The 19,765-nt window shown below is 49.1% G+C and overlaps 1 protein-coding gene across 4 annotated transcripts in view; it reads left to right on the top strand.

Moving 5' to 3' along the window:
- NTRK3 (neurotrophic receptor tyrosine kinase 3) overlaps positions 1-17,383 on the top strand; it is a 333,653-nt gene extending 316,270 nt beyond the window's left edge. For all 4 annotated transcript variants that reach the window (XM_065412797.1, XM_065412798.1, XM_065412800.1 and 1 more), the window contains 2 exons: positions 13,520-13,678; positions 17,128-17,383. In XM_065412797.1, the coding sequence (XP_065268869.1) occupies positions 13,520-13,678; positions 17,128-17,313 (345 nt within the window). In that variant the 3' untranslated portion in view covers positions 17,314-17,383. The remainder of the gene's footprint in view (positions 1-13,519; positions 13,679-17,127) is intronic.
- Positions 17,384-19,765: the final 2,382 nt, after the last annotated feature.

Raw genomic sequence — 19,765 nt, forward strand, 5'->3', positions numbered from 1 at the left:
AAACAGTGGAAGCCCCTTTGGGATGTTTAGAACTGAAGCCATCAAAATGTCCTTCAGGGGACAGTCCTCCATTCGCAAAGGGGTGATAAACTGAGTGGGACATAGCAGGTATTTTCCAACTCTAATTCCTTTGGTAGAACATCTTTTAGTTTGGTGTATAGATATGTGGCCACTGTGTGTTTCTCCGTGTGTAATACACACGTATACAGAATTCCTGGAACATAAATATAGGGCCAGATCCTCAGCTGATGTAACTCAGAGGAGCTTCAATGAAGTCAGCTGAGGATCTGGCTCATAATTTTTAAAGATAAACTTCTCCACTCAGTAAATGACCTGGCAAGGATATAATCTAGGAAGAAATGATGCCTTATGCATATCTGCATTGTGTCATTCCTCCCACCAGACACAGCTGAACATTAGCGGTTTCTGTATTTCTCTCTCTCCTTCCGTCCTTCCTCTTGTGGCTAACCCTAATGGAGAGATGGTGTCCAGAGAGACATCCGAAAGATCCATCTGGTTAAGACAGTTGATCATCCAGGGGCAACACAGGCTTCCAGCAAAAGCTTTCATTTCTGTCCCACCGGGGGGTGGGTTTAGCAAAATGAATCCCTTAGGGGCTGGATGGTTCAGGGCCTCCGGTTGGCTTCAGGAAAGGGAGCCAGTGGTGCAGGAGATGTCAGACAGCAATATCTGAAATAGGCTCTTAGTTCTTCCTAGCTCTCATGGCATTTAGGACCCAGGCATCAGCATATTCCTCGGTTTGGTTTGGTTTTTAAAAAAAATACATTTCTCTGCCAAATAAAGTGCAGAGAAGTGTTTTAATAATAGACCATTAGGATAAGCAGGTCATTGGACACCGTGGATGCTGGTCTATCGAGAAGTTCTGGAGACATCACCAACCAGGACAGTGAACTGTAAGTCACTCTGACGACAAATGCTTGGCTAGAAAGGGACAGGGTGGGGACTGTAGTCCCAAAATTCAAAATTAGCCTGTTACTGTTTCCAGAAACAAGTCCCAGATCCATCTTCAGCATGGGCTACTGCTCCCCCTAGTGGTGCTTTGAACTCTCCATTTTTCTGCTGCTGCTGCTGCCTTCTTGTAACCCACTCAGACACCTCCAGCAACTGTCCCCTGCTTCCACTTTTCTGTGGGTGCTGTCACCTCCGGCAGCCTCCTGTTTCTGTGCCCCAGCACTTTTTTGCCCATGCATTATAGCGTCTGGGACGTGCAAGAAAAGAGCTCCATCCAATGCAGGGCATTCACCTTGCTTGGCCTCAGGAAGTGGAGCCATTAGCAACACATGTCAAATCACTGTATCATCACAGTGTCTAAAATGTGTGTGCTCCAAATCCTCTCTAGCGGTGCCTTAACTCCTGGTTCTGCCTTCCTTATGCTTCTCCCCCATTGACCAATGTCAGAGCAGGCATTGCTTCCCTAATGGCATTGACTAGTTTAATCGCATCATTAGTGGGTGTGACGTTGCAGTCCTGAATGTTGAGATCTTCATTCTGACATGGGATGTAGTATGTTTGTTTGACATGCCATCCATGCCTTCTCTGCCAATAACTGGTACTTGACTAGGCCAGGAATCAAAAGCAACTTCAGTCTGAAGTTACTCAATATTTCTTTGTGGTTTTCAAGCTGATAACCCACTGTTCTAAAACAGAGTGAGACTCTCAGCCTAAGAGGGGTGAAAGCACCATCACCTGAGATGTTTAAATAGACTGGAGAGGACAAAGCACTAGCAGAGGTACAGTAAGGAACTGTCCTGTGTTGGCCCATAAGAGATTGACTAAATGTGACCGAATGGATTTTGATGAGATGGTCCTGATTTAATGGAGATTGTCTACCTATCATATTTCTAAAGGATCCCTCACCTTGGGAAAACACTAAACCCCCATATTGTAGGCTGAAGCTACTGCTACATTTGCAGAACAATAAGGGGCAGATTTTTGAAATGGTCCTTTAATTTGTATACACGCTTTCGCACACGTCTCCTGTTTGCACACACAATTTAGGAAACTGCATATGCTGTTTAGGCACGCAACTGTATGCATGAGAGTTACGTGTGTGCAGTTTTTAATATCTGACCCAACGGGTTTATTAAGTTATTATGGGCTGGTGCAGTATCCACCGAGGGTAGGACAAGAAGTAATCAGCTTAGTTTGTAGCAAGGGAGATTTAGGTTGGATATTAGGAAAAATTTTCTAACTATAAGGATAGTTAAGCCATAGAACAGGTTACCTAAGGAGATTGTCCAACTGGTGCTTAAAAACCTCCAGTGTTGGGGATGCCACAAACAACTGTCAGAGATGGTCTAGGTTTACTTGGTCCTGCCTCAGCACAGAGGGATGGACTACATGACCGCTTGAGATCCCTTCTAGCCCTACATTTCTATGGCTCTGTGATGTTCCATTGCAGCATGATGTGCTAACATCCCAACATTGCAGTACAGCTGGGTTCAACACTGGCAGCTTTCAGGTCACCCTCCAGAGTACCTGTTTCACATATAGAAAGGGATTTATGTATCATGGGGTTCCCAGGCCCTGCATTGTATTAAATTTCTGTCTTTAAGCCGCCAGGACATTTCTGTCTCTGGCTGCCAGGCGTGAGCTCAGTGAAACTGACATTAATAGGAAATAGATTTCCAAACAATCAACCCTAATGAATTTTGAATATTATTATGATTAATGCCAAGGAAGTTGAACTGATTATCCAGCATCCAGAAGTTAAGTAATGGAGCCTTGTCTAAATCATGTATACTCTTCAGTCAGGAGTGGATCTGGCTGCAGATGAAAAATGGACATGATTTTTCCAGAGAGGGTTTCGTGGGCAGGACAGAGAGATAGGGGTAATGGAGAGGAGAGATTAAGAGATACCAAGATGACACTGTCTTTGCATGTAGTGGTAGTACATGCAATTTGTTTATCACTGCAGTTTTTTGAGCTTCATATCTCAGCCCATTTTGTGAGTTTACTTGCATATTACTGAGCAAGGATCTATTGATATAAAACTCCACCTAAGTTCATGCCCCGAGATGATGCATGTAGAAAGAGAAACGTATTGAAGACATTGCTTGCAGCCTGCTGTTTTGACTTAACGCCCGTCTATCTGATTAGCTGTTGATCCCTGACACACCCATCACTGTATTATCAGGTCACTGTCAGGTTACACCACAACGCATGACGTGATGATGTAGTGCCAGCTCCAAAACATATGCGCTTGTATGATCTTGCAGATATGGGAGACTTTAAAATCAGTCTGAGAGCTGGTAATATGCAGCACAAAAGAGATGTCAGTTGGCCTCATGCCAGAATGAGACTGGGAGAGTGTAAAGCAAAAGAGAAGGTGGTTGGAGGGGGTTAGATAATTTCAGGGGTAGCCAAAGTGTTGGTCAGCAGGCCAAAATGGCCTGCAGAGTTCTCCAGTGTCCCTCACAGGAACCCTTATCACTAAACCTCAGGGGCTGCCCCTGGACATTCATGCAAATTTCCATCTTGATCCAAGCAACATTAGCTTCTCAGCGCATGATGGAGAATTACACACTGGGACCACGAGTAGCTTGGGTCAATATGGAGCATTACATGCTGATACCAGTAGCTTCCATGGGCCACACCTCTTTATTAAAGTTGGATACAGCTGGAAGACATTCCATTACATCAGTGTTTCCCAAACTTGGGATGGGAAAGCCCCGGTGGGCCAGGCCGGTTTGTTTACCTGCCCCGTCCACAGGTCCGGCCGATCGCGGCTCCGAGTGGCCGCGGTTCGCCGCTCCAGGCCAATGGGTGCTGCTGGAAGCGGCGTGGGCCGAGGGACATACTGACCGCCGCTTCCAGCAGCTCCCATTGGTCTGGAGCAGCGAACCGCGGCCAGTGGGAGCCGCGATCGGCCAGACCTGTGGACGCGGCAGGTAAACAAACCGGCCCAGCCTGCCAGGGGCTTTCCCTACACAAGTGGTGTCCCAAGTTTGGGAAACACTGCATTACATGGATATTAGGTGCCTCTGTCCACCTATGCAGCCTGTTATTGTGCGCAGTTTGGGCAGTGCCTGGGACATGGTGTCTGTAGTAGCGGATGTGGTTATGAAGTTGGTAGCATTGCTGGTGGCCGCACTGAGCACTTTGCAAATCAGAGCTGAGAAAGGCTTTCCTCGCTGTTACTCCAGACATTTGGCTTGTGTCCGGGCTGCACCTGGACAGTTTGTAGGACCAGCTGCCTCCCCAGCTGAACAAAATATGACTGTGACGTGTAAAACTCCACACGTGCTCAGAAGGTACTATTTTTGAGGCATCGTTTTGGAAGCAAAAGCGAAGTGCTGGATCTTGCTCATTTGCATATTTGCATGTGATTAGCCTAGCTCCTTCATAGCAGTAGGTGCTGATGTCTGAGCTCTGTGGGAACAAGAGGGAAGGGTTGAGCTGTGGTTTGGGCACACTGAGTTCTTGTCTGTGTTCTTGGCAAACATAATTAAAAATATCTGTGAGATTAATCCTCTATTTCCCTTTTTGTAACCACTCTCCGTGTTACCTCTGGCATTTCTAGGCAGCAGGTAATAACAGAGAACAATCCTGGATGCAGGCAGCTCTTAGAGTAGCAATGATTTATCTCAGGCCATTTTGAGGCAGCAGACTTTACCTCTAGCTACAGCCACCCCTCCATGTCTGCTCCCTCTCATTTGCATAAGTAATTGGCAGCTTGTTAATGGCTCATTAGGAATGCTGAAAACCGTGGGATTGAAACAAACTCAAAGGAGCAGAGACGGGGGAAGGGTGAAAAGGACGGTGTCCCTGCTTGCAAATTACACTGCTGAATTCCACCTGATTCCGAATTACGGGTCATAAACCAACCAGATTGTTAAATGAAGTACGGAAAAAACAATGTCAATGGGAGGCTTTATTTTTAGACTTGTATTTAAACACAGAATGCGAGTCTGTCGGGAACAAATAGTCCATCTCGCCCCCGTCCCGACCTTGCAGTAACTTTATCTGGTCAGCTCCCCCGCCTCATAACAGGTACATCCAGCTCTCTACATCCACCTTATGAGAAGCGCAATTGGTTCCAGCAGAAGTGATTCCAGCCTCCTCTCCTCACCTCACAGCCAGGGCACTGCATCCTGACAAGTAGGGGGACACAGGTGCCAGCTACTGTCTGGTGAGGAGAGGCCGTGCCTATTTGTAAACACAGACATGGTCAACCTGTGCAGGGCACTTCACTGAGAGCTATGAACAGGGCCCAGTTTTTGCCCTATGAGATATAAGCTGCCTACAGCTACTGACACCCAGGCAGGTCGCAAAGCCTGCTATGTGAAGCCGCGAGAGTGCAGAACTGGCTGTGTAATCGTTACACAGAGAGACTGGAGATGAATGCAAAGGCTGTGACTGCCATCCCCATGGGCAGTGGAGGGAATGCAAAGCAGCTGCATCAAGGAGACACAAGAGGCTGAAGAAAATCAGTTGGTGTTTGTTTGTTTTTGGGGGGAAGGTGATAGTTCATTCTCCACTCTGGCTGCAGCTGGGACCATTTGAATGAGCGAAGTCACCAGGCCCCAAGTCTCTCGCTTGTCCTGCTGGATCATGGATGAAGAACAAGAGCTTAAAAGCCCTGAGTGCGGTGTGTTCTCTCCCCTGCTGTAGGCCTGAGCTGTGCCCAGCAAAGAATTTAGGTTAAGTGGAAGGGCTAAAGCAGGGGAAGAAAGGAGCGGGGGCAGTCTGTCTGATCTGCTCTTTGCAGGGAGCAACAAGCCTGACATTTGCAGCGAGAGGTTGTGTTGAAGGGGAAAGAGCCTGGACTGCGAAGTAGAGCAGCAGCAGGAGGTCCCAATCTGGAGATGCTGTGACAATATCAGGGGAATTGCTTTGCAAGGCCTTCATAATCACACAGGATACTCCCCCTCCAGCTGGTGTGTCCAGACAGGAGAGAGCCGTGCAACTCTGAAGGCAAGATGGGGCTGGTGAGAGGACCCACGTTAGGAACGTCTACGAAACTCAGAGGCTTTGCCTCCATGAATCTGGAGCCTCTGTTGCAGCAGAGCCCAGATTTGGAGCTGGACCACATTGAGTTACGCATCTGCCTTGCAGTCTTTCCGAGTCTTTTCCACACATTTATAAGGACAAGTGATGTTCTGGTACCAAACAGCAGCCTCTCTATTGAGCGGGATCCTTTCCATTTGATTTTTCTTTCCAAAAGGAGTGGAACAAGGAATTGTTTCCTTCGTCTTACATTTCTCTAGGGCAGTGGTTCTCAAACTGGGGCTGCCGCTTATGTAGGGAAAGCCCCTGGCGGGCCAGGCTGGTTTGTTTACCTGCCGCGTCCGCAGGTCCGGCAGATCGCGGCTCCCCCTGGCCGCAGTTCGCCGCTGCAGGCCAATGGGAGCTGCTGGAAGCAGCGCGGGCCAAAAGACATACTGGCCGCCGCTTCCAGCAGCTCCCATTGGCCTGCAGCGGCGAACTGCGGACAGTGGGAGCCGCGATCGGCCAGACCTGCGGACGGGGCAGGTAAACAAACCGGCCCGGCCCACCAGGGGCTTTCCCTACACAAGCGGCAACCCCAGTTTGAGAACCACTGCTCTAGGGCCTTTCATCATGTATAAACTACATACATGGTAAAATGGAATTCCATCTCCCCCAACTCCAAATGAATATCCATACACACACGTGCACTTAAATGCAGCTACCTCTGGGGTGGAACATGCCAGCTGTTTAATAGCAAAGCAACAAGACAGTTTAGAAAAGAAAAAAGAAGTATAATGTCTGCAGGGAATATTTAGAGAAGCAGAATGTAGCTGAAAATAAGCCAGGACATCAGGGCTAACACCCTGTCCTTGCACAGAGTGCCCTGGAATCCTTAATGAACACAGGGTCTCACTTTTACATCTAATCTGAAAGCTGGCACTTCCAGCAGCACAGTATCTACTAGCGTCACACTAAGGCATTGGATTCAGCACTGACTCCCAGAGAAGACTGCTCCCTTCTGGATTTCCAGCAACACTGGGAATTTCCTGTGGGGTCTTACATCCCAATCCTTACAAAGGGCAACCCTGCTTAGCTTGTGAGCACTCACAAAATCACAGCCTGCTGTGGTGGGCAGATGGCAGCATCATTTGTTGTTTTTGCCAAATGCAGAGGCTTTTCCCGCATCTCAGCTGTATTCGCTCTGCTCTTACTTCCCCTCAGAAGATGACCCAGGCACCTGCAGTTCTTATTTACTCAAGAGTGCTCTAGATTATTGAACAGTAAGTATTGTCCTCAGCAGAAATGAACGCGCCCTGATGGGGACACACATCTGGTTGTTGGAAGAAGGTCCAGAGGTGAGAATCTTCAGGTGCTTTTGGTGCTGTGGTTCTAAAGGACATGCGCACATGTTCCATCCCATCCCAGCCTGGGAAGTCAGCCAGTTCTGCAGTTGAAGGAGAGCTCTGCTCTGACCCACACACACAGCCGGAGTTGAGACAGCAACCACAGAGCATATGTCCTGTCACCAGGTTTAAAAGGAATTAATTTGCTGAATGGATTCAACTGCATTCACAAACCAAACAGGCAGGGAGATGGCATCAAGTTTTCTATTTCCCCCTACGTTGGCCAGGAAGAAACCAAGCAAACAACATCTAACCTTCCAGCACACAAAAGGCAAAATTCACCAGAAAACTGCCTCATTTAAAGAGACACATTTTCTGTGACTCAGACCTGAGTAGCAAAAGCGACAAGAGCAGAGGCCTCCCAAATGAATGCCAGCCAAGTGACCCTTCCTCCTTCCAAGCGATCCCCTGTGTACATTAAACGGTTTCCTGGGTGTGGATCACAAATTTGGGTCAGGCTAAGTTAGAGGGTGTTTGGAGGAGTTGGATTCTGGATCCTAATGCACCAGCTGGCCCTTATCTCCAGAGTGGGGATCAGAACCAAAAACCCCTAGATCCAAAGTTCACGGGAGTTCTGGGCTAGGGTTTTGGCCCAGGCCTGTCTTTAGTTTTGGCTACGTCTAAGAGAGTAGGTGCCCAAGCGCCCCATTGTCTGAAACACTGCACTACCTTGGCAAGCTTCTCCGTGACTTGCTGCTGTATGGCCACACTCACTTGGGATGGCATGTCTTTTTAGTCCTTCCTAATCAGCTAGATGTCATTCAGAAAGCGGGGACAAGGAGACTTCTTTCCCCAGACACCAGGCTTCCTTTCAGGCAGTCAAACCTGGAGCCTTATAATAATAATCATACATAGCACTTATATAGCTTTACATCTTCAAAGTGCTGTACTAGCATTAACTAATTATCCCTCTCCCTAATGGCCATTAATCCTGGCCTTTCATGAACCTCCCCCATTTCCCTGAGGTTCAGCTCTAATACAGCAATAAGCTACTCTACGGGAGTGGCCTGCTATCTTGCAATCTGCTGCCTCAGATGTGTAATGAGGCCCCAAAGCAAAGGCCAGGTGCTCTGGGCCATTGGAAATGTGCGATTATAGAACAGTGCATGACCTTGAGAGTGGTTTATCCTGATTCTAAGATGGCTATTTTATCAAAAGACAGTTCTCCACAGCTCTGAAGCAAATGCACCGCAGGCGGCATTCATTTGTGGGCATCACGTTACCAGGATAGTATTGGAAGGAGCAGAGCCAGGGCCGGCTCCAGGCACCAGCTTAAAAAGCAGGTGCTTGGGGCGGCCAAGGGAGAGGGGCGGCACCTGCGGCAATTCGGGGGCGGCAGGTCCCTCACTCCCTCTAGGAGCGAAGGACCTGCCGCTGAACTGCCGCCGCCGATCGCGGCTTTTTATTTATTTATTTATTTATTTATTTATTTATTTGCTTGGGGCGGCAGAAATGCTGGAGCCGGCCCTGAGCAGAGCAATGGAAAGGATATGGAAGCTGGAGAGGTTGATTTAGAGAGAAAAAGTAAGAGCTAAAGCTGTCCGGCTAGGTTCGGCGGGAAGGCTGCAAATATATTGTGTGTTTATACAGCAACTAGCACAATGGGGTGCTGGTCATGACTAAGGCTCTCAGGTGCTATAGTTATACAGATAATTAGTGGCAATAATACACACCAGTTTGAATAGCAAGGAGGAGGGGGAGTTCTTTTAGGAGCAAAGGAGAAGAAAGGAAGAATTTAGGCTGAATGTCAGGATAAACTTCTTGAGAGTGAAACCTGTAACCAGGTTGTAGAACGTCTCTCAAGGGGAGTTGTGGGAATTGCATCGTTTGGGACTTTGAAGACTGCACTGGACAATCCTGCATTGCCCCAGGTAGACAGGTCTGGATTTCAGAAGAGCTCTTTTCTAGCTCTGCTGTGTCTGATTCTGGGTGGGAGTGGTGGAGGGTGGAGAAGAGAGCGACAGGAATCGTTCAGAAATGATTTTGAAGCAGCAGTCTCTTGACAAGGAGTCAGCCTGCGCGATCACTGTTATTGCAGGAAACTGCCACCCTGGGCTCTGTCTCAGCAAACTGTGGATTGATTGAAGCAAACTTTCATCTTCCCTATAAATATACATAATGATTCTATCCAGAGCCAAGGACATGAAATGTAAATTGGCTCTGCAAAAGGAAAAATAAAGTCTGTTTTGTAGACAGGTTTGTTTAATAGCCTCATTTCTCTCCGGTGCTTTTGCCAATGGATGCTACTCCAGGTGGTCCCAGGTACAGTGCACAGGCCTGGGAATCATGCTTATGTGATTATACAGTGGGAAGCGGGGGTTCAGAACAGGGAAGAACCCCCAAAGGGCAATGCCTGTTGTAGCCAGCACATGGTGTAAGAAGGATCTTCTGTTATCCAGGCCACATGCCATCTTATGTACTGTAGCCTATGCAGTCTAATCTGGCTGCTCTCAATTCTAGATGATAACGTTTGCAACATTAGCAAGCAGCGGGGCATAGTAGAATGAGCACAGGACTGAGATCCAGGAACGCCTGTGTTCTATACCCAGCTCTGCCATGACCGACTGTGAGGCCTCAAGCAAAGTCCTGTCCCCTCTCTGTGCTTCAGTTTCCCCATCTGTGAAGTGGGGATTATCATTTATATCCCTAATCAACCTGGTACGTGGCTGGTGTGGAGTTAATGGCTGTGCTTTGAAAACGTCAAATGGCAGGTATTACATTAACTCTGCACCCACTGAAAAAGCTGCTACCCTTCTGAAATACAGAACTCCCAAGAAACCCTTACTTACAGCCCTAGATTGGGCATATTTTGGGCTCCAGAGTCTTTTGTTTTTGCCTACGTCAGGGTTTCTCAAACAGGGGTCGCCGCTTATGTAGGGAAAGCCCCTGGCGGGCCGGGCCGGTTTGTTTACCTGCCGCGTCCGCAGGTCCGGCCGATCGCGGCTCCCACTGGCCGCAGTTCGCTGCTCCAGGCCAATGGGAACTGCTGGAAGCGGTGCAGGCCGAGGGACGTATTGGCCGCCGCTTCCAGCAGCTCCCATTGGCCTGGAGCAGCGATTGGCAGACCTGTGGACGGGCAGGTAAATAAACCGGCCCGGCCCTCCAGGGGCTTTCCCTACACAAGCGGTGACCCCTGTTTGAGAAACCCTGGCCTACGTCCATCTTCCTAATGAATTATTGGTATTTTTTTCAATAACAAATACATTGCACATGAAGTACAGAGATGAGAGGAGCCCCTGGGCACTCCATGTCTGTGAACAGATGAGCTAAGCCAAAATTCTGTCGTTAAATCCTTAGGACAACAGCTGACCTTGTATTTCACTCTATGGGTAATTTTTCCCCAATGTGTGTGTAGAGAAGGCCAATGCCTTGGCTGATGATTTGGCTCATTAGAGATGAGATGGACTATTGGTTCTTTTCTCTACTTTCACAGCCAGATCCTCAGCTGGTATAAATTGTTGTAGTTGCATTGAAGCCAGTGAAGCTACACACCAGTTTATACCAGTTGAGGATCTGGCACACAAACTTCCTGACTGGCGCGGGTCTAGTTCAAAAGGAGGTTAAATGTACACAATATATATTTCACTACTTGTATCTCCCACAAGCGCCAAGATATGGCAGATTTACAGAGCTCTGCAATGATTTCAGGATTGCTGGAAAACTAAGTCAGTGCTACTAAAGGAGTGCAGGGAGCCAAACATTAGCACAAAATAATTTTCAGTAACTAACTTGGATATATGTCATGTTGTGTTGACAAAGAATTTCCTTGGAGTCCTTCAAAATAAGGGAAAGTAAGTCATAAAAGCTGGAAGTGCAGGAAAGAGCTAAAATCGCAGCCAAGATTTAAAAGGAACAGAGGAAGGAGTCTTTCCAGTTGCAATAGGAATAGCATTCCTGGGGGTTCAAGGCAGCAAATGGAGAGCATTTCAGCCAAAGATGGATCTCTAACTGGGAGGTGTGGAGATACAATAAGCTGTTCATCCTCACGAATTGCAGTTTTGAGCATCTGCGCACATTAAAGTGAAAGATAGTTTTGAGACTTTAAAGAATCATACTTCTGGTAAAATTAGGCTGTACTAAGCAATAGAGCAGTGGTTCCCAAACTTGTTCCGCAGCTTGTGCAGGGAAAGCCCCTGGCGGGCCAGGCCGGTTTGTTTACCTGCCGCGTCCGCAGGTCCGGCCGATCGCGGCTCCCAGCGGCCGTGGTTCGCTGCTCCAGGCCAATGGGGGCTGCTGGAAGTGGCGGCCAGTTCGTCACTCGGCCCGTGCCGCTTCCAGCAGCTCCCATTGGACTGGAGCAGCGAACCGCGGCCACTGGGAGCCGCGATCGGCCGGACCTGCGGACGCGGCAGGTAAACAAACTGGCCCGGCCCGCCAGGTGCTTTCCCTATACAAGCGTTGGAACAAGTTTGGGAACCACTGAACTACAGACAGGGCCAGTTGACAGAACTCAGAGCCTGGATCTGCACCCCATTAAACTCTGGGGAAGTTTGGATCACCACTTCCTGGTTAAGGGCTCTCTCTGCCATGTGTATTACCCATGTCATAACTTACTTTGAACACCTCCTATGAAATTGTTTCTGTAGCTTAGTGTTGTAGCTTGCCTCTTTACTGACACTGCTTTAGCACTAGCAGCGATCTCGTGAAGCAGGGGAGCTTTGAGAATTTGTGAGGAAAGCAGGGACTTGCAAAGCTTTTTCTTTTTGAGTACTGTTGCCCCCTTGACCGAACAGTAGCTGAAACCGGGGGCCTGGGAGGATGGTTTCTCTTTGGATGGGAAACCAATGACGTGGAGTCAGGATACTGTCTTCATGTCATTTGTTACTTACAAAAATGTACACCAGCCCTCTTTCCACGAATGGCAGCAGCACACTGCACACAGGCAGCCCCGTGTTGCTGAAATTTCAGGCCAGGCGCTCCAGCCCCTGTCCCAAGAAGCAGCGGCCTTTGCCTCTGCTCATCTCCAGAGACCGAGAAAGACTCCAGCCGCTTCATTCCAGCTGCCACGTGGTTGAACTTTAGTGCTTCCACTGGTCGGTGTCTGTAATAGTATGAAAAGAGCTTCCCAAGCGTGCATGTGCAAAGACACATGCACACAGAAGGGAGTCTCTCAGCATCAGTACGAAAGGAATGGTAGTCTAGGACACTCTGCCCTCACAAGAGATGAATGCCGGAGACATGGAGCCACACTGCTCTCAACACCTGCTGTTCAAAACTCCTATCAATTAGTTATTCCTCTGCAGATGGTGATTCCTGAATTGAAGGACAGAACAGAGAGAAGCTGGTTCTGCTCAGAGACTTTAGTTGTACAAAAATCTCTAGCAAGGACAAGGTGATTCCTTCTGCTTTCCTGCTGCCACGGCTTGTGTACTTCCCCAGTTGGACTGAAATGTCCTGGCGATGGGGGAAACTCTGTCCCAGAAATGCTTCCCCTGCCCAGCATTCCTCAGAGGAATAGTCTCAGGCTATTCTTTCAAGGGCTCCACAGATTTCAGACATTCTGAAGGGGAAGGCTTTACTTTGTGAGTAGATTCTTATGCTGCGCCCATCACCGTGGTATCTAACGGTGTGAAGGCCAAGCCTTCATCCACTGACTGTGCTTTTGCACCTGCAGTTGCTTGAGTGGATTCCTGGTGCAGTTTTCTGGGTACACACCCCTTTGTGCAGTTATTTAATAGGAACCCAAACCTGTCTGAGGCTGTCCTAGGCAGCAGGAAAGCTATAAAGAACATTGACATACCTCTGCCGTACGTATTTCTATGTATTTCAGGCATAAAACTGAATATGCCATTCATTCTGCAATATCTAGGCCCAGGAAGGCTAAGGATAGTGCTTTGGTTTAGACTGTATATTTCCTGCCTTTTGTTGCTTCATCAGCAGTTGAACACGTTCTAGGCATTTTGTTGTATTACTTTGTAAGTCAGGTTTGGGAAGAGGGAAATCTTTGGAGCTGATCATTTATCTCTATATATTTTACTTCTGATCTCTCATGTTATGATATTAGCTAGTTTGCATTGATGGGTGAGTGTGTGGGGGTTAGAGGGAGGAGTTAGTGCAGGCTACCCATGTGGGTGCTCAGACAGGCTAGGCAAGCTAAGTGCAGCCTTTCCCCTCTCTTATGGCTCTGATAACCCAGATTTGCCTGTGCCTTTGTCCCCATGCAGGTTGGAGGACACACCATGCTGCCCATCCGCTGGATGCCCCCTGAGAGCATCATGTACCGGAAGTTCACAACAGAGAGTGACGTGTGGAGCTTTGGGGTGATCCTCTGGGAGATCTTCACATATGGGAAGCAGCCCTGGTTCCAGCTCTCAAACACAGAGGTACAGGATAAACCAGGGCATCTTGGGCTGGGGAGGGGAGGGGAGACGAGACATGATGGAAAGGGGCTTAGCATGCTTGTTGCAGGATGTTTCGGGCACTTTGAGACCTGGAGGTGGGTCATTTTGCCTCCCTTATCCACGTTGGAAGCCAGGGTACACCACCACCTTTCACATTCTCAGGAGGAAATCCTAGCCTTCCCCCACCTCGGGTGCCACTGTTCATAACAGCATCATGGCCTCGCAGAGGAAGGGCTAGGTGAAGCCATGGTTTCTGTCTGTGAAATGCAGCCTGACAGAGGCTCTTACTTTGAGAAGAGCCCCCAACCCATAATTCCTCCCATCCCACCCCTGCCCCTTCCTCGTGGGTTTGAATCAGCCACAAGTAAAGTAAGGTTACATGGAGGGCTAATGCGCCCCACACTGGCACTGAGTTGTCTGGCTTTAAGCAGCAGCCCGTTGCAAGTAAATTATTTCCAGCAGAATTCCCAACCTGGGGCATGTAAAATGTTGGTCATAGCGAGGGCTGCAGGTGGGGAGGTGCAGGGACGGGGTGGACCCCCAGTATTTTATAGAAAGCTGGGTCAGGCCATTCAATGTGCACCCCAAAGAGGGGGGGAAATTTGGGAAATACCAATTCACAGCAAACACCTATGGTCCAGGCACTTCCCTTGTATGTTCATGTACAACTCCCATTGACCCCAGTGGGAGCTGCGGGTGAATGCGGGAGGGACAGATCTGACCATAAAAATGGAACATTATTGCTCACGGGGAGAAGGGCTGTTCTCCTTCCATTGCCATCTTTGCAACAATGCTTTCAGAGCAATCAGTGCATCGAGTTTGATGGTCACCTCCCAGATGTTCACAATAACAGTGGTAATTAATGCTTGCCACTCTTATGGTCTTTTTCAGCATAGCATTTAAAGCACCTTTCAGAGGGATAACTATTATCCCTATTTCACAGATAGGGAAACTGAGGCACAGAGCCTGATACAGTGACAGAGCTGGGAATAGATCCCATGTCCCTTGATTCCCAAATCCATGATTTAGCGACATACCCACCACACTGTTTGGCTAGATAAGCACAGAAGCACGCTCAGAACTGGGACTAGTAGGGGTTGCTGCAGGTCAGGCTCAAGTTACATCCAGAAGAGGCAGGTCTGGAACAGCAGGCAGTGGTCCAGCTCACGTTTGAGTGCAGTGACAGAGCTGTGCCCGGGAAACGTGCACATTTTTATCCGATTGTGTGTCTAATGGATTTCAGAAATGTTACCTCTTTTAACAAGAAATGTGCATTTTCTGCTTTCCGGACACAGATCCCTTAATTGAGTGAGTGCAGAGAGGGACTATCCAAGGTGCTTCTTTACATCGCTAATACTTGCCCATTTGTGAGCTCAGTGCACTTCCCGAAGCAGCACGCACAAACATTTTAGAGACACAAAGAGCGAGAGAAATGATCACAGAAGCCATTTGTTATGATACTTAATGAGCTGCTCTTGCATTTGCCTTGGAGATAAATACACACACACACAAATGAGCGTGCATACATCCCACATGGATGAGCTGTCCTGCTGGAACCCAGACCGCACAAATGTCTCTGCACCTGTCTTAGTTTCCCCGTCTGTGAAATGGGGATAATCAAACTAACCCATCTAATAACCTTAAACAGTGCTTTGAACATATAAAGCTGGTACCGTTGGGCTAGGAATAGTACTGCTACATCCAGACAGGGTGACTTTTAACCACTGTCACCTCCATCTCTACGTGGCCCCGTCTTTCCTCTGTCCCTTTCCCTTTTCTCCTCAAAGGAGAGAATTCACAGGCAACCTGTACAAAACATTGCACATTCATCTTCCCAAATGTTAGGGACGTGTTTGCTGTTGCCCTGCTGGTTAGAAGCAAGCTTTGGAGACTCATGCAAAGTCCAAGGGCCTCTGGAGAACTGACTCCACCAGATCTTAGACTGTCACTTTTAATGAGGATGAGCAGGTCTGGGACACACCTTCTCCACTCCGGGACATCTACAGGGGACATGAGTCTAGATTTTGTCTGGCTGTTGGCCGGTTAAAGTTAAAATGAGCATTTTTAGACATTCTGCTAAACACTAGAAGAGACCCTCGCTGAGGGGAAGATGGAATAGGGCACATGGCTACTCAGAGACCACCTGAAGACCCAAAGCGAGCCCTACTGGCTAAATCTAAACTTTTCTTCCTCTCTAGAGATAGGGGCTCACCCTGGGTCTTTCGAATACAGGAAGCCTTTTAGTGGTCCTAGTTCATGTCTCTCTGCCTGCTCCACCAAGGGTCCGAAAGTTGACTCTGCCATCAGCTGTATGGTGATGGAGCCTTGTCTGCAGCACTGCATTTCCATCGCCCTCCCATCAGCAGCTCCTCCTAATCACTTATCCTCTTGCTACGTCTATGCAAACATCAGAACGATAACTATCTGTTTGGATGGGTGCCGGGCCCCATTACTAGTCACAAATGATAAACTTCAGGCCCCCCTTGCTGGTCTACTTGCCTCGCAAGTAGCACTGTTTGGGATCTGTGTTTATCTGCAGCGTGTGTCGGGTCACTCAGATACCACAGTGCCGGGACACATCACTTCCCAAACAGGGGGCTAGTCAGTGATAACAGGTCTCTGACAAGTCACTTTTTTCCCCCTTTACATCCTTTTCTCTGGCGAGCAGGATTCAAAAAGCAGGTGCTTGGGGAATTGTTTTCCCCTGGAGTCACTCTAAAGACACCATTTCATGCTGCACGAGCTGCTCGCAAATTTCTCATTAGCGGCAACGACCTGACCTAGAGCGAGGTGTGAACATTTGCAAGATTTCCTTCCATCATGAATTTGATCCAAGATGAAATGGTGTTCTTTTTTCTGCTTTCAAACATCAAAAATTAGACAAGTTTGCCCTGGGAGAGGCAGGTGGGAGATGATGCTTTGAAATCCCCCTAGTAGAATTTTCCTGGGTTTCACCATGGAAAAGGCTTTTATTTTCAGGGGGGCTGGGGGAAAGACTGATTATATTAAAAAAATTAACTTTTTCTTAGACCATCAGGAAAAACTGACATATCACTTTCAGGTTCAGCCTCTCCACTATATAAATTACCATTGGACTCCTTCTTTGACTAAGCCTTCTGGTCCATAGGTACAGTCAGGTAATGAGGTGTCAAACTGGGAGGAGTTGTGCCTGGAGTTAATCGTGGTTGCAAAATCAAAAGTGTATTTCATTGAGATTGCAAAACTGCAGCTGCAAAGCAGGAGGCAGGTGCTGAGAATCTGTTGCTGCATATCACCAGCTGGGAGCCCGCACACCTCAAATCAGAGGAATCTGCTGGCTCATTAGTGCTCTGATGAAATGTTGGTTACCATCCAGGGCTAAGCAGATTCGGCAAAGGGACATTCTCGGCGCGTTGTTGTGTGGGACTCACCCTCTCTGTTCTGCGTTTCAGGTCATCGAGTGCATCACCCAAGGCCGAGTCTTGGAGAGGCCTCGAGTTTGTCCCAAGGAGGTTTATGACATCATGTTGGGCTGCTGGCAGAGGGAACCTCAGCAGCGGCTCAACATCAAGGAAATCTACAAGATCCTTCATGCTCTTGGCAAGGCCACACCAATCTACCTGGACATCCTTGGCTAGCAGTGGCCACTTGTCAAAAGTTCCTGCTCCTTCCTTCCTCCACCCTCCCCACCTCCTCTTCTCCCCGACCCCTTCAGCCCCCAAGCAAACATCTTCATATAAACTCAAGTGCCTGCTACACATACAACACTGAAAAACAAAACAAAACAAAAAAAACAACCTGTAAGGCAGTTTGGCTTATATATATTTATAGATATATAGATATAGATATATATACCTTCCACACCAATACAGAAAGAAGCTGCTGTTACAGAAACTAAGACTTTACAAAACAAAACAAAAAAGAAGAGAAGAAACGTAAAGTACTTAAACAAAAAAAGGAGGAATCTTTTCCCCCAAGCTGTGGAGCAGTGAAACATGACCCTGCTGTGCTTTGTCCGCTCGTGCCGAGCTCAAGACTCTTGCTAGCGCAGAGAAAAGCTCTGGGAGGAGGCCCTGCCCCGTTTGTAAGATATGCACTGAATGTGTGACTCAGTCCCCCCCCCGGGCGTTCGGGCACTGAGCCAGGGCAGTGCCCCTGGAGGAACTTGCAATTCCGCCCGCCCACCTTCCCACCCTTTTCCTCCTTTTGACATTGCAGGACAATTTTTCTAATTTGCCAATTCTTAAATGTAGAGACTCAAGGCTTTCGGAACATAGAGTAAAGGATCACGGCACCTACGGGTAAACCACACACGAGAAACAGCCACCCTCCCACAGAACACAGACAAGAGGAACTGAACCTTTCTATTGCCCAGCGCCAACCCTTTGTCAGACTCTGGGGATCAGTGCCGGGGACCAGAGCAGCTGCCTGGGAGAGCCATACAGAGAACAGAGTTGGGGAGGGGCTTGTGCCATTCTAAGGATGCTTTGACCGCACTTCGGCATGCGGGACAGGCACCCAGCCCATGCGTCGCCCCAAATAGGGGGCGGTTTTGAAAGCAAAACCCTCCGCCCTGCTTCTTTTGCCAGGGGACACGATAGAGATGTGAGGAGAGCCCCCGCCATACAGATGGGCCAAATTCATCCCTGGTGCAACGGCGCTGAAATCAGGGCTTTCCCCCAGGGTGTGTTCAAAGGCTGTAGTTTGTCATCTGGCTGGGGACTGACTGGCACTGCCACAGGGGTGCTCTTCAGGGTTAGTATGCCATGCTGCCCCTCCTCTCTTTCCCCCGCCCCCACCATCCACCCCCCTCTCCCTTGGTCCAGTACCTGCCAAAGGGGTGGGGGGTGCAGGGGAAACGCAGGGGTCTGGGAGATGGCTGGGAACCTATCAGCACCTGCCCAGGCCCTGTTGACATTCCCCTCACGTCTCCAGGCCCTGAAAGGATTGATGCATCTGCCTTTGAGCTGCTGTGAAAATGCAGAGGCTGAAGAATAGCTCCACTGGCAGCCCGGGGAGCTGGGGGAGGGGAAGGTGGTTCCTTCCCGAGGAGACAGCTCAGCAAATGGCCACTGCGGCCAGCCTTGCATGTCAATGAGGACAAAGGCCTGGCCAAGGGGACAGGGACAGCCAGGGGAGGGGGAGAGAAGCAGTCCCTGTCCCATGCCCCCATCAATAAAAGGAATCAACCTCCTGGCGAAAGGCCTCCTCAGAGACGGGCTCCTGCTCGAAGCAGGCCTGGGAAACAAACGTTTCTGGTTCGTTTCTCCTCCAGCTAATGGAGGACGAGGGGAGAACGTGCCGCTTGGCAGCTCCAGCCAGGAGGAGCCTGGAGCACGGGAGCCACTGTCAAGGCAGAATCTGAAAGGTGACCGCTGCAGACCCAGAAATAGCTTGTTGGGATGTGGCCCTTGTCATGGAAGGAGTGGGGGATCTTCTCTCCTCCCCCCCCCCTCCAGCATCCCCTGCCCAGAGCAATCAACAGAGCAGGGTACATTTGAGAAAGGATCCTTCTGTCCAGCTAGCGACGTAGTTGTGGCGTGCTGCACAGAGGACACCCCCATCCCCTCCCCCCTACAATCACCCCATTTATCTGGAGCTGTCTTGTTCATGGCTTAAATCAGAGGAGGGGGCCCTGGTACAGGGAGGGGACGTAAGCAGATCCAGGGGAAGGCCTCTCTGGTGCTAGTGGAGCGGAGTCTGCAGGGGCTAAGGCTGCTGGAGAGGGATGGGTGCAGTGGCTTATTTGGCTGAGGCGGTGCTTGCTGTAATAAAGGCATTGGCGAGGGGAGTGGAGACAAAATGTGACTCTTCGGCCTGCCTTACAAAAACCAGGATCTGTCAGTGCTCGGCGGTAACGGCCAAGGCCAGTGCAGCAGACTCTGGAGTCGGGGCAGCGCGCGGGGCTGTTGGCGTTACAATGCTGCATGATTGTTTACGGGTCGCTTTGGATAACAGAACTGAGCTGTTGGCAGGAGGGCAGGCAGGGAAGGGGTGTTAATGGCCCCAGAGATCATAGAGAAACCACAGTCTGGTGCACCACTCCCCCCACGCTCTGCATGGCTTCGTTCTCCTGGGGCAGCTGGACCA

This window comes from Emys orbicularis, chromosome 10, assembly GCF_028017835.1.
Source record: "Emys orbicularis isolate rEmyOrb1 chromosome 10, rEmyOrb1.hap1, whole genome shotgun sequence".
Taxonomy (NCBI): Eukaryota; Metazoa; Chordata; order Testudines; family Emydidae; genus Emys; species Emys orbicularis.